The sequence below is a fragment of the Lithobates pipiens genome, unplaced genomic scaffold (assembly GCF_037356315.1).
Source record: "Lithobates pipiens isolate NorthernLeopardFrog02 unplaced genomic scaffold, aLitPip1_a1.2 Scaffold_16, whole genome shotgun sequence".
Lineage (NCBI taxonomy): Eukaryota > Metazoa > Chordata > Amphibia > Anura > Ranidae > Lithobates > Lithobates pipiens.
The window spans coordinates 274,740,637-274,764,323 of NW_027507748.1; the positions used below are offsets into that span (position 1 = coordinate 274,740,637).

The 23,687-nt window shown below is 43.1% G+C and overlaps 1 protein-coding gene across 1 annotated transcript in view; it reads left to right on the forward strand.

Moving 5' to 3' along the window:
- ANKS1A (ankyrin repeat and sterile alpha motif domain containing 1A) overlaps window positions 1-23,687 on the forward strand; it is a 171,607-nt gene that overhangs the window by 136,901 nt on the left and 11,019 nt on the right. The window contains 10 exon segments of the mRNA XM_077484450.1: window positions 1,449-1,466; window positions 1,468-1,536; window positions 1,538-1,579; window positions 1,693-1,773; window positions 1,849-1,935; window positions 2,365-2,401; window positions 2,404-2,447; window positions 2,450-2,494; window positions 12,933-13,088; window positions 19,279-19,372. Of these exon segments, the coding sequence (XP_077340576.1) occupies window positions 1,449-1,466; window positions 1,468-1,536; window positions 1,538-1,579; window positions 1,693-1,773; window positions 1,849-1,935; window positions 2,365-2,401; window positions 2,404-2,447; window positions 2,450-2,494; window positions 12,933-13,088; window positions 19,279-19,353 (654 nt within the window). The 3' untranslated portion in view covers window positions 19,354-19,372.

Consider the following 23,687-nt stretch of genomic DNA (forward strand, 5'->3'; position numbering starts at 1 on the left):
ACTCTGATCCCGCTGTGGCAGACGGCCCCTGTTCTGATGTTTCAAAGGGCGCGGACCAGAACCATTCGGACAGTGAGGAAGGCTCTGCGTCCGGTTTAGCTCTGGAGAAAGTGATAGTAGGATCACTTATCACAGTGGTGCAGAATACAGATAGAGGATACGGCGGGGGCATCTGCAGAGGTGTTGGTCCCCTTTGGGTCCCAAAAGCCGGCCCACGCTGCTAAGGTGTTTCCGTATTTAACTTATTTTGATAAGTTTATTTACAAGGAGTGAGGAACCCCGCAGCGGGCCTTTTCAGGCCCGAGACGAATGGCGGTGTGTTACCCCTTTGAGGAGAGTTTCTTGAAAAAATTGACATCTCCTTCGGTTGTTGACCCCCCGGTATCTAGATTAAATAAGGTAACCACGATTCCGGTAGAAGGGTCCCCTGATTTCAAGGACCCTGTCGACAGAAGGGCCGAGGCGGTTGCCCTGTCCATGTTTATGGTGGTGGAGTCAGCAATGCAGCTGGTGTTGGCCACGGCCCTGGTGTCACAAACGCTTACTGAATGGGCTAAGTGTTGCACCATGAGTTGGGGAAGGAACAATTTTCCCCAGTCTGCGTCGAACTGGCAGACCAGTTGGTGCACGGCCTTAAGTATGTCTGTGATGCATCCTCTTTGCTTTCTAGAGCCTCAGTATCAGCGGTGGTGCTGCTTCGCTTGATTTGGCTTAAATGCTGGTCTGCGGAGCTACTTTGAGTTCTGAGTGGGTTTCTTGCTCAGGTGATCAGTTGCAATGTCCTAATAAGCGAAAAACTGTTGAACAGCATTGAACTGATCACCTGAGCAGAAAATTACACTATTGGGGGGGTTGGGGGAGTTTTGTAAGCCTAAAGTTTGCAAAATGCAATACAGTACAAAGAAGCCATTTTTGAATTTAACGACCATTTTAGAAAATTTTATTGGCTGTAGGTTGAACTGGAAAGGTAATGGTTATACACTTTATTTTGGTTAAGAATGTTTGTTTATTTATGAATGAAAGGGTAGTTGGCCTTTTAAGAGAAAGTCTCTGCAGTGCATAGCTTGATTTAAACCCCCCACTGTATTGTCGGCAACCCTCACCCTGCCACTTTTCGACAATGTTGCTCTTAGGGAGACAAAAGGGTAAGGAGTTTGTATTTATGGCATTTGTCAATCGCCAGATGCTTGCCTGAGATAGGGCTGGGGGTGTGTCAGCCAGGATACAGGCTGTGGGAATCTTCTCCGTTTCCTCTGTAGCATTGGACCTGTGCTGATGATGCATGTTGTTACGGCAGAGGGGGAGGGATTTAGGACTGCTGGGATTTACTTGTTTGTGAGACTTTAGGATTATCGGTTTATTGTGTCCTTTTGATGCTTTCAAGTTTATTATTAATATATATTCTAGATTTGTTATGTTTTGATATTTGGTATTTGTTTTTTTTATAGGATGAATCTAGGTTAACATTCTAGGTTAACATTAAGACCACCAAATTCATCCACCTCATATGCACCACTACAGAACTGGCAGCACCAAACCGGAAAAGCTAATTTTTGAGTCCTGCAGTTATGAAGCCAGTGTGAGTATTTTAATAAGGTTTGAACATTAGGTTAAAAGTATTGCCTGCCTGTTTTTTTAGTTAATATCATTCTCTGTACATTAGTTTCATAAAATGACCTGTTTGTATGCCAGTATTTAGGATCAATGCTTATCAAAGATTTAAGAGGGACAGAGTCCACCCAAGATGCCTGTGCCAAATGAGGGTGAGTTCTTGTACTTTCTTTAAAGTGAGTGTGCATTAAAATAGGGTACAACAGAATGTAATGTATCTGTAATATCTGTTTGTAGAAGTCCACGGAGCAGATGAAAAAAACTCCAAGAATCACTCTTTCCATCAGCTACAAAGGTGTCAAGTTTATTGATGCATCAAATCAGGTTATTTTTTACTTCTTTAATTCTGATTGACTTGTTTTTGTGCAAACTAGAGTGTTCACAATGCAGCAGGGATGCTTGGTACGGAACCAGAATCTAGTGGAGATCACTGTAGTAGGGTGCCTTCTACAGTGTTTCGGGGGTCCCTGGTATAAATATGCAGTAGTGCAAAATATCAATAATTGGGATTCTCCTTTTAACAAGTGCAACTTTAGTGAGAAGCTCTAAGTCCTTCTAGGCTTTTGCATTTAGATCATTTTTATTCAAACTGTAGTATGGCTTATGTGTTTGAGAGAAACACAATTGTTTTGTAATTGTTGTGTACATGCACTTTTTAATATGTGTTTATACTTCACATGACGTATAAAGCCTTTACTATATTTTTTACCTTTTTTATTTACTCTTTTAAATCTTTCTCTTTCAGAATGAATCGCAGAACATGAAATTCGAAACATATCCTGTGCGGCTCAGCTCCTGAAGACTTATGTACCTTTGCCTATATTACAAAGGACCTGACAGTAGCCAGCCACATTACTGCCATGTGTTCAGCACTGCCGATGTGGTGAGCCATACATACATACATCTTTGTATATTTCACAATTAAAAAGGAAGATGGGATAATTCATAAAGAATTTTAGGTGTCATTTTATCAACCTTGGTTCAGGGTGATAGATATTAAAGCATTTACATATTCCTAACAATCGGTTAAGAGGTTTAAAACCTTAACGTTTAGTTCCCACCTCAATATCTGCAGTCACTTTAGAAGATTTTATCCTCAATTTTCACAGCAGAAACACTGAAGGTGTTCTCTACTTTTAGCTAAGAAAAGAGAAAGTAGTTACGTGGTTTCATGTGTCCCTCTCGCTATCCACATGAGCGAGTTGTCATTCTGAAGCTAACAAATGCTGCAGAATGTCTCTCGCCAGTGATGGCTTGCTTTCGGCCCAGCAAAGGAGTGACATCTGAAAACAGGTGAGTGTTAACTTTTTTTTAAATAGCAATCTGTGCTGACGTGTTGTCACCAGCTAAGTATTGCTAGTATGACATCAGCCTTAACGTCTCTAATTTTAATTTTTGAGGATGAATTGCTTTACAAAAGTTGCATCTTAGCCATGGTATGCTGCATTTCCTAGTTCAAATTCAAAATTGGATATTAATTCAAAATGAATGGCTGCTTAAAAGAAAGTTCATCTTTCATACATATGTTACAACCATATTAAGGGTGTAATATGTAACATGTTACGAAAGTATGAAAGGACCGGCCCCGCTAGTGGGGCATCTTCTCTGCCCACCCGGCTGTTTTCATTAATTCGCAGTTCACAGTTGTCAGATTGTAGTTCCCAATAAACTATCACAGTGCTGTGGTGGTTCATGGATTCTTACTGTCAGAGTTTATCGGCTTTCACTGCAGAAAATAATGAATTTTTTTTACCTGCAAAAAAAGTGCATTTATAAATTTTATTACAATGATACATTACAGAAAATAGGGTAAATAAAAGGAGGAGCAAAGTGTGTATGTGTGTATAATATATATATATATATATATATATATATATATATATATATATATATATATATATATATACACATACACACGAATACTGGCCAAAGTATCCATATCTATGAAGTGATCACTGATGCATGTCACGTTCCTACATGTTTTTCGCCAAACAATGGCTTCCTCAGGGGATTGCATGGTTACCAGTGTCAACAATGGCTCTAATGGTAATGAATACAAACAAAATGTCAATAATCAAAAGTACTGCAATACACTTGTGTGAACTGACTTAAGGAGATTTAGGCATCTTTGAGCCAATAACTAATGACAACAAAAAAAGTAGCAGTTTTATTTGATCTTTTTTAAGTTAACTATTTTTTTTTTCTTTTTTAAATAATCGTTAAAAATCTAGCTCTCCTTATAATTTTTTAATAGAGTATGCTAGACATTTTGCTATTTTTATATTATCAGAGTGAATAAACCATAAGGTCTCTCCTCTGGCTATTTTCAAAGTCATTCAGCAATGTGCATAATCTGATCTCTCTGCTAGTAGGATTTTATTTAGCACAAACAGCTCTACGGTAGATCCCTGATGCTCTTGCTGCAAATCCAGATTTGCCCACCTGTAAAGAAATACAAAGCGCTATTTTATTTTTGTAATTTCTGAACATAATGAAATATTTAAAGTTATGTTCTACATTCAAATTAATATTCAGCATTGCAGTCTAGTATTGTAAGAGGATGTATCGAAGAGGATAATTATGGAATAAGCAGTAATGGTATTTTCATATGTGGAAATGCAAGTCCAGCTCAAAGCCGGTCAAAAGGAAGTTGACTGGAGGCCAAATGGACCTTTCAATGTATTATAATGATCTCAGAAGTGCATCAACACATACTCAAAACCTGCTGACAGAATAGTATACGGTCAGAGAAGACTTTGGTAATGGGGAATAAGTGAAGGTGGGAATAAACAAATAGACAGCCTTATGAATTGTGTTTCAGCTAATTAAATTAGATTTAGAGTAGATTTATTGAAGACGAGGATTCTTGTTGAGAGCCTTTGACAGCCCAATAGTTCTAGTAACCCCCGCATGATTATGGAGTGACCATTAAGAGGAATTGTTATATCCTGGAGGGGAATATGCAGTGTGAAAATAGACTTGGTAATGAAAGGTTATAATCCATTTACCTGCATACCTGGCAGTATCATTTGGGGACTGAAATATTTCAGTAAAGCTTAAGGTCATTTGTGGGTATCCATAACAACTGAGATTTCTAGAAACTTATCATGAAGTAAACTCATCTGAGGAATTTGGGCAAATGTTTAATTTAAAAAAAAAAAGTTTCAGCATTTCTTAAATTCTTTGGTCCTATTTGGTTTGCATACTGTTTGGTTTGCATACTTGATGCAGCAAGAAATCCAGTCTGGTTTTTTTCAACATAATACTGATAAACCCGCAAGTCACAGGGGAATATTGAATAATCCTAAAAATTCTGTAGTTTGAACAAACATTTTTTAATTGGGTTTATATGTTGACTCTTTTAGTTACTCCAGGACTGGAGTGTTGAGGTTAGCAAAGGTATAAAATAGTGGTAATTGACTATGAATGAACAAGATGGAGTTTATGCTTGCCTGCTCTTGCCATCCAGTCCTCCTCCAGCACTCCTGGCTCTTCCTTTTTCTCAATATGCCACCATAGGAAGCTACTTTCTATTGTGGCACATCTGTGGGCTTGATCTCAAGCCACGCAGCCTGAGTCTATAGACACAGACAGTGAGGCTCAGCCCCGCTCCTCACAGGCTGTGGTTGACAGCAGCAGGCGCCAATGGCTCCCTTTGCTGTATCTGAGCCAATGAGGAGAAAGAGAGAGCTTGTGCACAGCACTGGATCAGGTAAGTAATTAAGAGGAGCTGGGGCAGAGCAAAACATGAGGGTTTATTTTATTTTTATTTTTTTACCTTAATGCAGAGAATGTATCAAGGTTAAAAAAAAAAAAAAAAAACTGTAGACTTTGCAACCACTTTCATAATTTTTACCAGTATTAGTTACCTCCCACCTTGTAGCATAGTTACTATGTGGGAGGTAAAAAGATGGGGAAAGAAGACTGGCTTTACATGGGCCTCATTTAATGAAAATTGGCTGTCAACGTAACATGGACATGGTAGAGAACTTAACACACAATTTTATTTTTCAGTCAAAAGTTATGTAACAGAGTGACCCCGCCCCCCTGACGTTACGGCAAAACCACAGGGATGTCCCTGTGCGTCATGGGGGCGTGATCACCCAGCGATGTCATCGTGTGGCCCTGCCCTCAGTTATAAAAAAAACTGTCACCTGAGAGGCCCATCGTAGGTGGCTTTTTTTTGGTCCGTCGGAGCGCGAGAAGACGACGACTCCGTGGGACAGTTTTTTATTTTTTTAATAAAGCACTTGTCCCAAGGCGTGTAGTGTCCTTGTTTTTTTTTTTTTTTTTTTTTTTTTACCATTTTCACATGGGGGGGGGAGAATCTCGGAGTCCCCTTGTTAAAGGGGTCTTCCAGATTCCGGTAAGCCCCCTGCCTGCAGACCCCCACAACCACCAGCCAAGGGTTGTGGGGATGAGGCCCTTCTCCCCATCAACATGGGGACAAGGTGCTTTGGGGGGCACCCTCCCAATGTTGAAAGCATGTGGCCTGGTACGGTTCAGGGGGGGCGCTCTCTCGTCTCCTCCTCTCTTCCTGCAGCCTGCCAGGTTGCGTACTCGGATAAGGGTCTGGTATGGATTTTTGGGAGGCCCCACGCCATTTTTAAAATTTGGTGCTGGGTTCCCCTTAATATCCATCCCAGACCTGTAGGGCGGGTGCGGGGTTCCCCTGTGGGGGAATCCCATGCCGTTTTTATCAATTACATTTTATGTTTATTATAGCCGCGAGTACTTTTTAAATTACTTTTTAAATGACTTTTTTTTCCTTTAGAAATGTAATTTTGCTGTCAGACTGTTCTAAATACGTTAAACATGCACCACTTTACAGGCATACTATATAGACACCCCCCCCCCACGGTACAAAATTTAAAGGAATATTACACTTTTATTGTTTCACTTTAAGCATTATTAAAATCATGCTCCCGTTTTTTAAACTTTTTTTTTTTCCATTGATACATGTCCCCTGGGGCAGGACCCAGGTCCCCAAACACTTTTTATGACAATACCATGCATATAAGCCTTTAAAATTAGTACTTTTGGGACGTGGCTTGCGGCGGATGGAATAGGCAGCACAGGGTGAGAGCTCCGCCGATATCCTGAGCATTTACCCTGAATTTAATAACCCTTTCACGCCTGCACCACTCACTGCTTACGGTGGGTCCCTCTCCACCTCCGTAAGCCGGCAGTGTAATTTATTCCGCGTTGCGGCAGTGAATATGTCCCGCAAAAGCGGAAAGCAAAACCAGCAGGCCACAGAGCATGGCGGCCAAGATGGCACCCAGACCCAGCGATCAGCCAAGGAGGCGCCAATGAGAATGTTTGGAGCTTTGGGGAAGGGAGGCATGCAAAAAACACCCTCATAGCTCCTGGAAACTTCCAATACAGACTCCCCAGCAAAAGGACAAGTGTGGATGGATGATGCACAGGCTTCCTCATGGGACGCAGTAAGTGCACCTGCTCCTGAAATGGCTCCCAGGGCCCTGACAGAACATAATCAAACACCTGAACCGACCCTAAGAGACATTTTTGCAACAGTGACCTCCTGCAATACCTCTATCAATATACTGACTAATGAGATTAAGGGAGTAAAACTGAACCGAATATGGTTAGACAGGACATGCAGACGCTGTGTGATTGCTCACTCTGTCCTCCAGTGCCACTGTGCAATGTGGAGGATGATGTTGCCCCCCTCCAGAGAAAAGTCCACCATATGCAATCTATTATCACTGGCCTTACTGCCCGCTTAAAGGACATGGAAAATAGGCAGAGACGCAATAATATCCACGCAGTAGGCATACCAGAGCGGGCTGAGGGCAAGTACCCTGTGGCGTTTGAGAACTGGCTGATTAGCACATAAGGTGAGGACTCTTTTTTTTTTTTTTTTTTTTTTTTCCCTATGTTTGTGGTGGAATGCGCCCACAGAATTGTGCCTAGGCCGCCTAAACCTGGAGAACGTCCCAGACCATTCCTGTTAAAAATGCTGAACTTTAAAGATCGGAATGCGATCCTGTACCAAGCCAGGACCAGAGGTGCCATTATAAAAATAGATAATGCTCACATATCTTTCTACCCGGACTTCTCTGCTGATCTACAACTTTGCAGAGCCAAGTTCACTGAAGTGAAGAAACGTCTACGCAACCCCTCCCCCCCCACACTCCTTTTTAATCTTTTCTATCCTATACCGGGTGTCCTTGCTGTTCACAGGATGCACGGACCATTGTTCTCCTACCCATATCCCTTTTTTGTTGTTTTTTTTGTCCCACGTTAAGTGTAGGTGTTTTTTTTGTTTATACTGACCTCTGCTGTTGGCAGAGTGAATAACTCACTATTTTTAATGGTTTACCAGCCAGAGCTATGTTTGTGTGGCAGATACCGTCATTAGCATATATTCAATTTGTCAGATACAGAACGTTTTTTCTAAAAGCTGTGGTGGCGACGTGGAATGCCATTGAGCGAACCTCTACACCCGACAAGGCTTCCTGTCAATGATTATTCATGTGCCTTACTATGTCTAATGTTTGTACTATAGTTTCATGGAATGAGAGGGGGCTGGGTGATGGAGTGAAGCGGGTGGCGTTTTTCTCCACTGTTAAGGCGTATAAGCCATTAGTGATTCGCCTGCAGGAAACTCATCTGCAAATTAACTCCATATCTACACTCAAAAACCGTGGATACCCCACTCAGTTTCACTCCACCCACACTGCTTACTCGAGAGGTGTCAATACACTAATTTCGCTGGTGGCCAATTTTCATTTACCACACTCCTTCATAGACAATCGGGCGATATTTATTTCTACTGTGAAATAACGGGTCTGACATGTATAATTGCCAATATCTATGTCCCTCCACCCTTCTTCTTTGACAGTCTGAAACAATTAGCTCAATTTATGGCCATATACCCAAACGTCCCTGTGTGGGTGTTGGGAGATTACAATAATGTATTAGATAAAAAACTGGATAAATTCTCGTCTAGGCATGGGGTTGCCCCCCCCCCAGCCCAGATGCCCACACCCCCTTTGCACGATTCCTATTGGAGATTGGTTTGAGAGATGTGTGGAGGGACCGGAATCCAACTGTGAAGTGTTATTCCTGTTACTCTGCATCATACAGATGCTTATCCCGCATAGATTTATGTCTATTCATTTTAACTAATGGCTTGGCAAGGGCACTAACTGAATCTGTGAAATATGCTCCACGGAATATTTCCGATCACTCCACTGTAAGTGTTACTATAACAATATCACTGTCCCTGCAGCGTAAATAATGGATGATAAGCCCCTTCTGGCTCACAATATTATCGAGCACCGATCCAATAACCAGGGCTCTGGTTGAGTTTGTGCATCTTAACCAGGACACAGCTGGACCGGCGGTGGTTTGGGATACCCTAAAAGCTTACCTCGGGGGCCTAATTATTAAACAAATTAATGCAATTAAGACTAAAACTCAAGAGTGGTAGAATATGGTGATGGACGAGGCTGCCAGGGCGGAGGAAAGATACATTGCAACCCCTTCTTTGGAGTCAGAGCATAAGTGGCAGGAAGCACAAACCTTATATCAACAAGTCTCCACCACTGCTGCGGAAAACAAGAGTTTTTTTTCTACAGCAAAAATATTTTAATGAGGGGGAAAACACAGCAGGGCACGTCCCATATAGAGGCTATCCAAAATATAGACGGCGCAACAGTTACAGATAGAGCTCTCATATCTGATGTGTTTTCGGAATTCTTTAAAGACCTTTACACGTCTAAGGTGCATCCCACACAAGAGGACCTAGCCCATTTTCAAGACCAGTGCTCTCTCCCCCAGGTGTCACAGCAGGGTCGGGCAACCCTTAATGCACCGTTGACGCTGGAAGAACTATCACTGGCGGTAGCGCAGATGGCAAATAACAAAGCCCCGGGTGCTGACTGCTTGCCCACAGAAACATAGGGAAGTGTGGGGACACTCTTCTTCCTAACCTACTAAAAACCCTCAACAGAGCCCTTCAAGCAGGTAGCTTACCCGCCTCTATGACCGAGGCCATTATTATAGTGATACCAAAGCCGGGCATGGACCCACTACAGCCCGACTCCTATAGGCCTATATCCCTGCTTAATGCAGATGTTAAACTGTTGGCACTTGTATTGGCCACTAGACTCTCGGGAGTAGTGGCAGGACTGGTCCATTCTGACCAGTCTGGCTTCATTCCGGCTAACTAAACGGCAGAAAATATCCGAAGTTTGTTCCTTAACCCACAAATCCTTAACGGGTGGAGTGGAAGTATCTGTGGGAGGTGTCGTGATGCTTTGGTCTGGGTGATGACTTTATCTCATGGGTGCAGCTGTTGTATGCTGCCCCTGTGGCCAGGATAAGGATAAATGACTCCCTTTTGGAACCCTTCCCCCTGTTTCATGGCACTCGGCAGGGGTGTCTGTTATCCCCCCTGCTATTTGCCCTTGCACTGGAGCCTCTGGCGACTAAGGTTCGGACCTCCCCTGACATAACGGGCTTCCGCAGAAGTCAGGAGGAGGAAAGAATTTCCTTATATGCAGGTGACACCCTGCTGTATTTGGGAGATACTGACGGCTCCTTGAAAGCAGTAATGCGCTTAATTGATCTGTCTGGACAATTATCGGGCTTTGCCATAAACTGTCATAAGTCGGCTCTGCTGCCGCTGGATCCGTTACCGGCACCCTTGCCGGTGGCCGTATCTCAAATACAAGTGGTTTCATCTTTTATATACTTGGGAATAGTGGTGACTGGGGACACACAAGACTACATAGCCCTAAATCTAAAACCTATAATACAAACATTTCAGCAAAACCAGGCTAGTTGGCGTAGATTGCCGTTGTCAGTGACTGGCCGTGTTAATCTCATAAAAATGATCTGGACACCACAGCTGTTATATATTTTACACAATTCCCCGATATGGATACCACAATACTGGTTTTGTCGCATAGATTCACAATTTAGAGCTCTCATTTGGAGAGGGGGAGTGGCGAGAATTAAACTGGCCACGCTACAACTACCTAAAGATCGGGGGGGTGGGCGGTCTCGCATCCTCAAATGTATTACCTGGCGGCACAGATGCAAAATTTTACGGGTTGGGATCTCGAGACGGGACGGATCCCCTCCAGAGGTCGTCTTCTGGGCCCTGATGCGGACTACTCTGCCTTGTCGCATATGGAGATGGGCTTCCCTAGTGTACCCTCCACCTGTCCTATAATTTGGTCACTGATGAAAATATGGAAAAGGGTCAAAACCACATTGGGACTGTTGGGGTATCTCTGACAGACCCCTATCTGGCGGAACCATTTTTACGCTGAACTGAACACTCTGGTGATCTCATTCACATGCTTTGGCATTGTCCCAAACTGGTGAGATACAGGAGTCGTGTTATCACTAGAATAAACAGTATCTTTCAGGTTCAGCTTAAACTGGAACCACTGGTTTGTTTACTAGGTAGCCTGGATGAAGACCTTTACTTTCCCTCAGTATACTTTACCCTCACAAGACTCTTATACTTGGCCAGGAAGTTGATTGCCCATTTGTGGCTGTCGGCACGTTTCCTAAGGGAGGCGCAATGGATCCAAATGGTTAATGCTACTCTCATCCGGGAAAAAAAACACTTATCGACACAGAAAATCACCAAAGAAGTATATATGGCAGAACTGGTTAGATTCCCCAGAAGTGACTCCGCCACAGCTGGCTCGGGATAGGTTGCTGCTGGGCTAATTGGACACATAAAGAAGCTGATGGGACATTGTGCGGTGGAACAGGCGGTGTAATATAGGGTGATTTATTTTACGTGACTGACGGATCTTCATACTGAGTGCTATGCTATTGGCTGGTGTAATAATTCAATTCTTATTGCCATTTTACTTTGATTTTGGGGTTCTTGAGTGAACACTAGACCATTGTACTGCTCTATCTACATGGTTGTATGATGTCAATATTGTCTTGCAAAACGATGTTACATCTCTATTGTTATGAGAATTAAGGCTCCTGATATCTTTATATGCACCTACATGTCATACATGTGGGATATATATCATGTAATGCCCGGTGTTTTTTCAATAAAGTTTTGTTTCTGTTGATTAAAAAAATTAGCACTTTTGATTTCTCCCATAGACTTTTAAAGGGTGTTTCGTGGCTTTCGAATTTGCCGCAAACACCCCAAATTGTTACGTTCGACTCGAACATCGGGACCATCCCTACATAACACAGACTGCGTTGTCTTGCATCCAAGGCCATCCTTTCTCCCAAAGTTTTTTTTTTTTTCGGTATTCCACCTTAATGAGGACATTTTAAAATGGAATTCTGAAACCTTACCATTCTTATGCCCTACTCCTAAGCATCCAGAAATCTCTACATTACCAGGATGAACCTCACAAGGCCCACCATGCTTTGAAGTCCACCACTGCATGATGGACAGGGAATATAATTAATTGCAAACGCTTACATTCTCTTCCTGCATTTTTATGCACCCATTCTACCAGACCAATGGGAGTTTCCTAAGTATTTTCAGATCAAGCCTCTGTTTCTCCGTTGTCTAAGGCCACTGCGTGGTTATCTATTCATACTTTAAACTTTTACCAGGTGGACATCCAATCTTCTGCAAATGTAACTTTAGACCGCATGGTTCCCTCAGCAGGAATTTGATGTTGGAACCTCTGACCTTTTATTGTTTAGGCCTGTTGGCAGCTATATTTGCCTCATTGTTGACCACTCTTCTTATGTAATGCTTGTCCTGTACTGTACAATTAGGATAAGAGGAATTTTTAACTTTACTGTAAGTTCCATATCTGAGTACACTACAGGACACAGCCCACCCTCTCTGCCATTCCTTGGTTACTCTGCGTTGCTTGCTACAAAACTGAGAACTTGGCGTGGGGTAGGGCTATAAGCAAAGCCCAGGGGCCATGTCACCTGAGGCTTTGCCAGTGTTCAATTACATGAAGGTACATAGTTATAACCCATGGTGTATAAATACTCTGCCTCGGTCCTGTACTGTTCTTTAAGATATTAAATTCACTGGTAAGTCAAAATTTCTCTTTTTTTTTTTCACCTATATTTTAACTGTTGGAACATGTGAGGTTTTAGAAGAATTTACTGGACCCTGGTCTACATAAAGTTGGGAACTGCTGCTCCAAAAGAATGTTTTGCATAGACTTGGTTGTAGTGTACTGTATTTTTAATGCCGTTCTAAGTAAATTCTGTTTAATAGACAAATATCTGTCTGCATGTTTTAGAATAGTTTTCAACTTTGGTTAAAATCAAGACCCTTTCCGTTCTATTACATATTTTCTTAAATTATATTTGTCTTTGTTTCAATACAGAACCAGGCCTATGAAATAATTCTGACTTTAGGCCAGGCTTTTGAAGTTGCATATCAGTTGGCCATTCAGGCACAGAAATCCCGTCTTCCGGAAGCTCTTGTTTCCCGACCATCAAAGCCTGTTCCTAAGCCACGTGGCAGCATAAGGAGGCAAAATGTGAGTATTGGAGTATTTTTCTTTCCTTGATCTAGTGCATTAGATATGCACATAGCTGCATACTGTAAATGCTTTTATGTATGAGACCTTAGGGTGGCCATAAACTGATCTTTTTATTTTATTTTTATTTGTTTATTAAATTTTTTTATAAGCAACTGTTTCTAGCACTGTTTTTGTATAATTGTGCAGTGAAAGAGACCATTGTCTGCTTAAAGACTTTGAATTACTGACCTTCAATCAGTATGCAGAAAAGGACTTAAGTTTTTTTATTTTTTCTCTTTTTTTTATTTTTGCCATCTGTGTCCTGTTGGGGAGCCTTACCTTCACTTCCTGTCCCATAGCCAAAACAGGAAATGGGAGAAAATCCCTGCAAATTAAGAGAATACCCAGCCCCCCCAGGTCACCAGAAGCTGTATCCCCATAGGAAGTTTGCCCCTCCTATTTTTTTTCTCGGAACAACCCAAAATTTGGGGGTTTTTTTTACTTTCACTTTCATTGATAATGATAAACAGCTCAAATAGAGAGGATGAACCAATAAATAGATTGAAATTAAATAGAGAGTATGAATTTCCCTATCAAAGTCATAGACAGTGAAAAAGGTAATCCATCGCCACTCTATCTAAAATGAAAACAAAAAATAAAGTTTTGCCTTTAGTTTTACTTTAAAGGAAAAGTTCACCTTTTGTAACATGTTGCACTTTACACCCATATTCAGGGTGTAACATGTTACATATGCACCAGCCCCCACTCTCCCCTGATTCCCCATTCTGAAAGCTAGTGGGGGATCTTTTACTCCAGATAACTGTCGCCATCTAAAAAAAATGTGGCTGTGCGTGGGGCTCCCCCTTTGGGGCTGTCCACTTGTAGTTCTTAACCACTACAATACAGGGCACTTTCACCCCCTTCCTTCCCAGCCCAATTTTCAGCTTTCAGCGCTCTAGCGCTTTCAGTGACAATTGCGCGGTCATGCTACACTGTACCCAAATGAAATTGTTATCATTTTGTTCGCACAAATAGAGCTTTATTTTGGTGTTATTTATTCACGACTCCGTTTTTTTTTTTTTGCGATATAAGCGCAAAAATAGCGGAAATTTGGAAAAAAAACAATATTTTCTTTTTTCTATTTGAAAAGAAATCCAATAAAATCAAATTTTGTCATAAATTTAAGCCAAAATGTATTCTGCTACATGTTTTTGGTAAAAAAAATTCCGTCAAGTGTATAATAATTGGTTTGTGTGATCACGGACATATGTACGCAAATGATCATGTACATATGTGTGCAGGTGATCACGTACATATGTGTGCAGATAATCATTTGGACATGTGATTTTAGTGGGACATATGTGGGGGACATGTTTTTATTATTAGGGACATGTGTTTTTATTATTTGGGGACATGTGTGTTTTGGGGACATATGTGGGGACTGTGTTTGTACTGTGTGGTGTGTTGTGTGTTTACACTACACTGATGATCAGTGAGTAAAAAGCTGTAAAAAGCAGCCCATACTCACTGATCATCAGCCGGCTGCAGCGTTCTGCTCTCCTCTCCTAAGCGGTGACTTCCGTGTGAGGAGAGGAGAGCCGATTGCCTAGCAACCGGCTGTTTACATCACATGACGGCCGTGATTGGACACGGCCGTCATGTGATCAGGAGGGCCAATCACAGAGCCCTCCTGCCGATCTGAGATGTGCCGTGTCCGGGTGACACGAGCACATCGGGATCGCGCCGCTGCGCGAGCGCGATCCCGCTACTCCTGAAGGACGTTCCTGAACGTCCAGGAGTAGACGGCTCCCACCCGGCCGTATATATGCATTGGCCGGGTGGGAAGTGGTTAATGAACTGCCACGGCGCTGTGGTAGTTTATTGAGCTTCCTGTCAATTGTAACTGCTTGCTCGTATCGGGGGTATGGGCAAACTGATAGTCTGCAGGACCATGGCGTTAAATGCTTTACAGGTCCCTAACAAACAAAATGCATATTTTTTTTAACTGCAAAAAATATGCCATTTGTTTTTTGTTTGTTAAGGTGAACTTAAGGTAAGTGATGGCATCTGCATTATATCCAGTAGAGCCTCTGCACTGAGTGCTCAAGGCTTCACAGACTGTGGTTGGCAGCCCTGACAATGTTAGCAAAGCAGCTTCCTGCTATTGAGTTTAGAAACCCCTGTGAGACATTGCACCCTTGTCCCACCCATGACGAGGACAGTGGTTGCCATACTTACAACTTCAACACTTTTATGATGAGCCTGACAGGGAATGACTTCAGAGACCTGAATCCATTTAAAGTGGTTGTAAACCCTTACAAACCATTTTGACCTACAGGTAAGCCTAGATTAAGGCTTAGCTGTAGGTCCAAGAAATATGTCCTAAACCTACACAGTTTAGTAGATATTTGCCAAAAGACAGGCACCGCTGTCTACTGGGCATACGCTGTAGACAGCGGCTCGCAGGTGCAGCGTGCAGCGAGTGGCGGCTCCCGTGCGCATGCACGGGATTGACGTCATCGCGGCTCCGTCAAATGACAGCGCCAGAGCAGCGAGACCCACAAAGAAGATGGAGGCTCCGTACACAAGGGGACGGCGGTGACTTCGCTGGCTCCTGTGTCAGGTAAGTGACACATAATGGACTACTATGCGATGCATAGTAGTCCATTATGCTTTACCTTTGCAGGGAATCAAAGAGGAGGTAAACCCATTAGGGTTTACTTCCTCTTTAAGGAGCTATGCCTTGCTGACACCATGCTGTATACATATAAATTTACGGCGTCGTCTTCTTGCATTCTTACCCTAATCGCCCGTTTTATATCCGAGACTGGAAGCGAGACCTAGGATTTAGTCCCTCCCCTGAGGGTTGGAACATAGCCTTTCTCCTCAATTTTAAAATAACACTAGCTTCAGAGGCACAGGAAAAGAATCACAAACTCCTGACACAATGGTATCATTGCCTTTTTGTCTTTCCTATGCAACTAGGCAATTGCCGTTGCTCTTTAGGACTGTGCTCATCGGACACTCTTTTCTATAGCTTCTGCCTCTTCTCTCTCCTTGTATGGCTCTCTTTTCCCACATTTTACATGGAAAAAGTGCCACCTAATGCACCATTTTGTTGGACTTCTAACTAAACCTGACTACTGTGGAATAAGGAGTTTTTAGCACTTGAGTCTGCACTGGCATGGGGTTCAGCTTCTTTCCTCCCTCTTAGTTAGAGTGGAAGTAAACCCATCCGTAAAAGAGTTTAATTTCCAGCATGTGCCATAAATGTAACACTCCCATTGGTTGTGCTCTCAACCAAACTGAAAATCATCCAATCGCTGGTGTCATAACTGATCATATGTGCAGCATCATGGTAGTTGTAGATTAAACAGAGGAAAAGATGGCAGCTTCCTTGGGGGGTTTACTTACACTTTTTACGTTTCCTTTTAATGCTGTTAGCTACAATAATCATTGTTGTCTAATGTAATATTGTAATTTCAGTATTCTGCTGACCTTTCATTGTCACTGTGCCACACTTTTCAATAAAACTTTATTCTCTTAAAAAAATTATTCATTTTGCAATGCAGATTGACCTCCAATTCACAATTCTTGTTTTGTAATGGCAATTTAAGCCCGTATTAATATTGCACATGTCATATGCGGTCCTGGTAAACTGATATCCTTGAGTGTACATACAATCTATACAAGGCTGTACCAATTCAAGTTGGTAAAAAAAAAAAAAACATTCTTGGAATGTCGTCCGTAAGCTTTATTTACACATGCTGTATGTCTCAATAAAGCAGTTGTAATAATTTTTGGACAACTTTTATCTGCAGCCTACATTTTGATGTCTACAATTAGAGCAAATCCTGCTGCTCTGTGGTGATTTACTTATATACATGACAATGGTTGAAAGTGGAAAAGCAAAAGCATTAAAGCGGGAGTCCGCCGGGAGTTCCGCATTTTTTTTTTTTTTTTTTTTTTTTTTTTTTTTTTAAAGCCAGCAGCTACAAATACAGCAGCTGCTGACTTTTAAAATAATGACACTTACCCGCCCAGCGCGCCCGCGATGTCGGCACCCGAAGCTGATCTCTCGATCATCTCTCGGGTGCTGCCGCCATCATCTTGGGTATGGGAATCAGGAAGTGGAGCCTTTTCGACTTCATTTCCCGATTCCCTACTGCGCATGCGCGAGTCGCGCTGCACAATAAGGATGGTCCCCGCTGTCTCTGGGATCCGTGTGTTTCCCAGCAGGCAGCGGGGGACTTTCGGAAAGGGGTGTCGATTCTGCGGAAAGGGGCGTACCTTCTGCATAATCTACGCCAGAAGTGGGTGCAGATACCTGTACTGTACAGGTACCTGCACCCCCCTCCCCCCTGAAAGGTGGCAATTGTGGCGCCGGAGGGGGGGGGAGGATTCCAATGAGCGGAAGGTCCACTTTAGGGTGGACCTCCGCTTTAAGCTCCATTTAAATATGCAAAAGGGGACGTTCACAGCAAAAAAACATGTGAAACAGCCAACCTGTTTCTGGGCTCCGACAAACTTCCCCCTTCTTTAGAGCTATAAAAAGTATCACTTTTTTATATAGATATAGAGAGATCGATCTCCTTTCTTTTCTTAAAGCAGAACTGCAGGCAAAAACTTTTTTACTTTTTTAATCCGGTTTTCATACCTTCCTAAAATATGTAGTCCAGGTTGGCTTTGTAGTTTCTGAGATATAGCAGATGCATTTTTCAAAACACAGGGTTATTTCCCTTCTCTTCTGTTTTGTAAAACTGATGGCCGCTTTGCCTTTTATTTCACTGGCCACCAGTCTTGTCACAACTCCGCTGTGGTTTTTCTTACAGCGAGCAGGAAGTGATACAATCCTTGCTCACTGTAGTAGGCAGACCAGTGAGTCTGAGACTAGCGGTCTGATCCACCTACGGAGGCAGTGTCCTTAGTATGACAGTCCAGGCGACTCCAGATGTGTCCCGCCTCCTATATCTTTACAGCCTAGGAGTCTCTACCCCTCCAATAGTAGCAGTATGGTTTACTCATCAGCGATTAATGACTCATACCTGGCTGCAACCAGATAGGAAAAAAGCACTCGGGATTGTGACTCAGTTTTTTTTAAGGACGACAGCCAACCTAGACAAGAGTGCACAGGCTCCTAGTACAGCAACCCTTTATTATGTTTTAAAAACCGTTAAAAGGTACCCTCACAAAAGTCCACTTGTGACAGGCACGTCATCCAATCCCTGTGTTTATTGCCATCGCTGAGCTCCTCTGTTTGCTGCTGTCGAGATGACACTTCAGGCTCCAGTTGCAGCTCCTCTAGCCGAGCAGATGGATTGTAGTTCTCTTTGAACTGCAAGAGTGCTGGTGAGTGCTCTCATAGTTCATTGACGCTATTGAGGTGCTTTATAATCGCTATAGCGCTAAAAATAGCGCCTGCATAATGCCTGTAAAGAGCCTCTGCTCTCACTCTAGTGTGAAAGCCCGAGTGCTTTCACACTGGAGCGATGCGCAGGTAGGACGCCAAAAAAAGTCCTGCAAGCCGCATCTTTGCAGCACTGTAGGAGTGGTGTATACACCGCTCCTAAAGCCCCCCTGCCATTGAAATCAGTGGGCAGCACCGCTGAACCGCCAGCATAGTGCTGCTACAGCTGCGCTTTGCGGGCAGTTTTAACCCTTTTTTGTCTGCTAGCGGGCGTTTAAAGCACTCTGCTTGCGGTCGAAGACCTCCGCAAAAACAGTAAAGCGCCGCTTTTAGAGGTGCTTTACAGCCGACGCCTCCAATGTCCCGGTGTGAAAGTAGCCTTACAGTTTTCAAACATCACATAAAGAGGTACAGGTAAAAAAAATGTAGGGCTTGTCCGCGGGTGCAATGTCAGGCTCCTGCAATCTACTGATTGTGGGTGCAATGCTCTGAAGGGTCCCGGGAAAAAAAATGCACAAGTATGTGCATCTATTTTTTATTTTTAAAGGTGAACTTAACCTTTAACTACAGCTGTTCTCCATTCCTGAGTGTAACCATAATTTTGTGAAGAGTTGCTGAACTAGCTCTAATATGCCCAGTGATAGGATAAGGTACCAACCGAAAACCTTATTTCGGCACTTCATTGTCACCTTTCCTTAGTCACAAAAATGTCTGCAGTGTATATAGTCTTAATTTCCCAGAAATGTTTGGATCAGTGCTTGCCTCAAAATGTCTGTGTATAACATGAAAGTTTTTTTTCAGACTGAGCCAGTAGAATGTGAGCAGCCTGCCTCCTCTCATAGTAGCGTGGCATGGACAGTGGACCCCAAGCAGTAGACAGGAGCCTGCATCAAAGGTGAGTTAACCATATTGTAACAATCCTTAATGTACACTGGGTTTTTTCATGACAATCTGGGCTAAAGAGTTATAATCTAATAGTATAATAGCTTATTAACCACTTGCAGACCGGACCAATTTGCTGGTCAAAGACCAGACCCCTTTTTGCGATTCAGCACTGCGTCGCTTTAACTGACAATTGCGTGGTCGTGCGACGTGGCTCCCAAACAAAATTGACGTCCTTTTTTTCCCACAAATAGAGCTTTCTTTTGGTGGGATTTGATCACCCCTGCGGTTTTTATTTTTTGCGCTATAACCAAAAATAGAGCGACAATTTTGAAAAAACGCATTATTTTTTACTTTTTGATAATAAATATCCCCCAAAAATATATAAAAAAAAAATTTTTTCCCTCAGTTTAGGCCGATACGTATTCTTCTACATATTTTTGGTAAAAAAAATCGCAATAAGCGATTATTGATTGGTTTGCGCAAAAGTTATAGCGTTTACAAAATAGGGATAGTTTTGTAGCATTTTTATTAATAATTTTTTATTATTTTTTTTTTTTTGTTTACTAGTAATGGCGGCGATCAGCGATTTTTATTGTGACTGCGACATTGTGGGGGACTCATCGGACATTTTTGACACATTTTTGGGACCATTGTCATTTATACAGTAATCACTGCTATATAAATGCAGTGATTCCTGTGTAAATGACACTGGCAGTGAAAGGGTTAACCAGTGGGTGGCAGTGTAGGGGTTAAGTGTTCCTAGGGGTGTGTTACTAACTGTGGGGGGGTTGGGCTTTCATTTAGTGAACACTGATCTCTGCTCCAATCACATGGAGCAGAGATCAGCGTCACTAGTTGCTAGGCAGAATGGAGAAATGTTGTTTACACAGCATTTCCTCCATTCGGCCGCTCCGTGAGACGATCGCGGGGATGCCCGTGGCGATAGAGTCCGCGGGTCCCGCGACCGGACTCACGGGGGTCCCGACCAGCGCGGGAGCGCGCCGCCGGCGGCACTCTCCCGATGCCAGGGCGGCATTGAATATTGGACGTACCTGTACGCCAATATGCCTGCCCATGCCATTCTGTCGACGTACATCATCGTGTGCTGGTCGGGAAGTGGTTAAAGGCACAAAATTGGTTGTCATGCATCTTTGTGATAAAAATAAACAGACAGGCTTTTGCTTGCTTATAAATGCTAAAATGCATGAATACATTAGTGTTTCATAGAAGAGCTACATTTTAATGTAAGGTGTGTGGGATTGTCACACCCAAGAGAACTCTAACAAATGCTGGAATTAAGCCACAGGAGTTTGATTCTCATCTGCTTCCGACATCTGGTCAACCCCCTAATAAAAAAGTGTATTCACCCTAAATAATTTATCCTGTTTTGCTGTGTTACACGGCCAGCATTTGTCATTGTAGGCTTTAGAAATTAAAATCATCATGCACTATATATATTAATCCTTCTGTAGAGGACATAGGACTTGTTTTCATAGCCCATGGGTTTGTATATAGTCTACCTTCAGATGATTGGACATTGGCAAAAAAAAACTTACTATGCCTACCCCTAGAGGGGGGCATAAACCCCGCCCACTGAGACTTTGTTTATTTGCTAGTCTCCTCTGGAGATATATTTTTCTTTTTAAACCATTCAGTTGTTTCTCTCTGACTGCTTACTGCCCTTGAATATCTATCATCTTTCAGATCAGTTACCCTCGCTGTGTAACTTGGGGACCATGCCCAAACCCCACTATGTGGGCCTGGCCTGTAATGTTGCTCCTGCATTAGCTGCTCACCTACACATAGTGCAATGTGTGTAGTTAGCAACAGGTTGATGTGGTGGAGCTCCAATCTTGCACTTGGATTGGGAAAGTCTTTTTTTTGCACACCCTGGAACATAGTGACAATGCCAGCCTTGCAGGCTGGTGTGGAATTTACAAGTCACTGAGTGTCCAGGGGACCTGGTCCCACAGGAGTCAAATTTCCCATAAACATTCTGGAACTGAGAGCCATCAGATTATCTCTACACCACTGAGACTCCCTTCTACAAGGTCACCTAGTCCAGGTAGTCGAACAGTGACACAGCTGTGGCCTACATAAACCATCAGAGGGGCACCAGAAGTCAAGCTACCCTAAGTGGAAGCTCGCATTCCAGCTGTCTTGACCATCATCTCCCCTTAAGTGGATACTTGGCAGATAAACTTCCTAAGCCATCAATGCTTAGACTCAGGGGAGTGGTCTGCACCCAAATCATTCAAAATCCTGGGAAACAAACTGTGAGGTGGGGCCATCCTAGCTTCCAGCTTCAAAATCGAGCTGAACAATTTTGTAGCTAAGACCAGGCATCCTATAGGCTTTGCAGTTGATGCTCTGATTCCTTAGACTCAACTCAAGCAGGTATATGCCTTCCCTCCAATGAAGATCCTTCCTCAAATGCTTTGCAATATAGAGGAAAGAGTTCCACCGCTCTTGCAGTACTAAACTGGACTTCTAACAGACGAGCCTTGGCCTTTTCCAAGCACACCAGATGTACTAGCCCAAGGCCAATTCCATCTTTCTTCCCAGTCCTGCCTCGCATTCCCCTGTAAAGACATATCTTCTGTGAATTGTCCATATAAATCCCCCAAGTTAACCTCCTGTGTAACTTTGGGTTCTTTACCTGCCACTCTCCGAGGCCTTCCTTTGAACCAGTTGGAGCTATTCCATTGGAAAACCTCACTTGTAATGTTGTTTTTCTGGTGGCCATTTCATCTTTTCTTCTGACTTGGCAGCTCTTTCTTGTAAAGGGCCTTTTTGAGACCAAAACCTTCCTTCCTACCTAAGGTGGTCTCTTCCTTCCACCTCATTGAGGACATTGTTATTCCTTCCCTTTGTCCTGCCCCAAAACATGACAAGGGAATTGCCCTACATTCATAGTTTCATAGTAAGGCTGAATAAAGACACCAGTCCATCCAGTTCAACTTGAGTGTCTACAATTGTCCCTATCCCTGTACATTGCACACACACATCTGTCCCTACCCTCAAGAAGCCCACAACCAAGGTCCCCATTCATATACTAGGGCCAGTTTTTGGACAGAAGCCAATTAACCTACCTGCATGTCTTTGGAGTGTGGGAGGAAACCCACGCAGGCACAGGGAGAACATGCAAACTCCAGGCAGGTAGTGTCATGGTTGGGATTGCTTGGATGTGGTCAGGGTCTACCTGACAGCACAGCCACTGTTTGCAAGTCCCCCTTTGTTCTACCTGTGGTCCCTCAGAGGGTGTCTTGCTTCCTGTTCACCATTGCCAAATGAATCGGACAACTCCTCTCCGGGGTTGATGGCCTTGCTGACAGTGTTCCTCCTTGCTCTCTGAGCCCTTTTCACCGGAGTTGCTGTCCCTTGGGCTTTTTGGCATTGGGTATCTGCTTCCAAGATTTTCAAGGCTGCCACCTGGTGCTCGGTTCATACATTCTACCAGGTGGATGTTCAGGCCATGGCTGATTTGAGCTTCAGCCACAAGGTGAAAAAAATAGGATTTTTATAACAGCTTACCTGTAAAATCCTTTTCTTTGACACAGAGCCATAGTTATTAACTATATGTGTATATAGGCACCTTCAGGTAATGGACACTGGCACACCTAATACAGGAAGGTCACTCCCTATATAACCCCTCTTTCTGCCAGGAGTACCTCAGTTTTGTAGCAAAGCAATATACACAAATCCCAAAAGAGGGGAGGAACCACTGTGTCCCGTGATGTACTCCCAGAAAAGGATTTTACAGGTAAGCTGTTATAAAAATCCTATTTCTTTAACATACATCACGGGACACAGAGCCATAGTTATTAACTATATGGGACGTCCCATAGCAAATGCTATTTGAGGGGTGGGAGACACAACCCGCAGGGCGCCCACAGACTTGAAGACCTATACTGATGCCTGCAGCACACTGCGCCCAAAGGCAATAGCCTCATGCCTTTTTATATCCACCTGATAAAACCTGGTGAATATATGTACTGAAGACCAAGTTGCGGCCTTACAGATCTGAGCCATGGAGGCCTGGTGATGCACTGCCCAAGAAGCACTAATTGCTCTGGTAGAGTGCGCCTTGACTTGAAAAGGCGGACTCTTACCCTTTAAACCCTAAGTCTGAATTACAACTTACCGAATCCACCTAGAAATTGTGGCGCTCAATGCTGTCTGTCCTTTCCTAGGACCCCCTGGCAGCATAAATAAGACATCAGTCTTCCGGATCTGAGCAGTTGTCTTTTAAATAGACCTTGACCACTCTCACCACATCAAGACAATGTAGTGACTTCTCTTCCCTAGAACATGGTTTTGGAAAA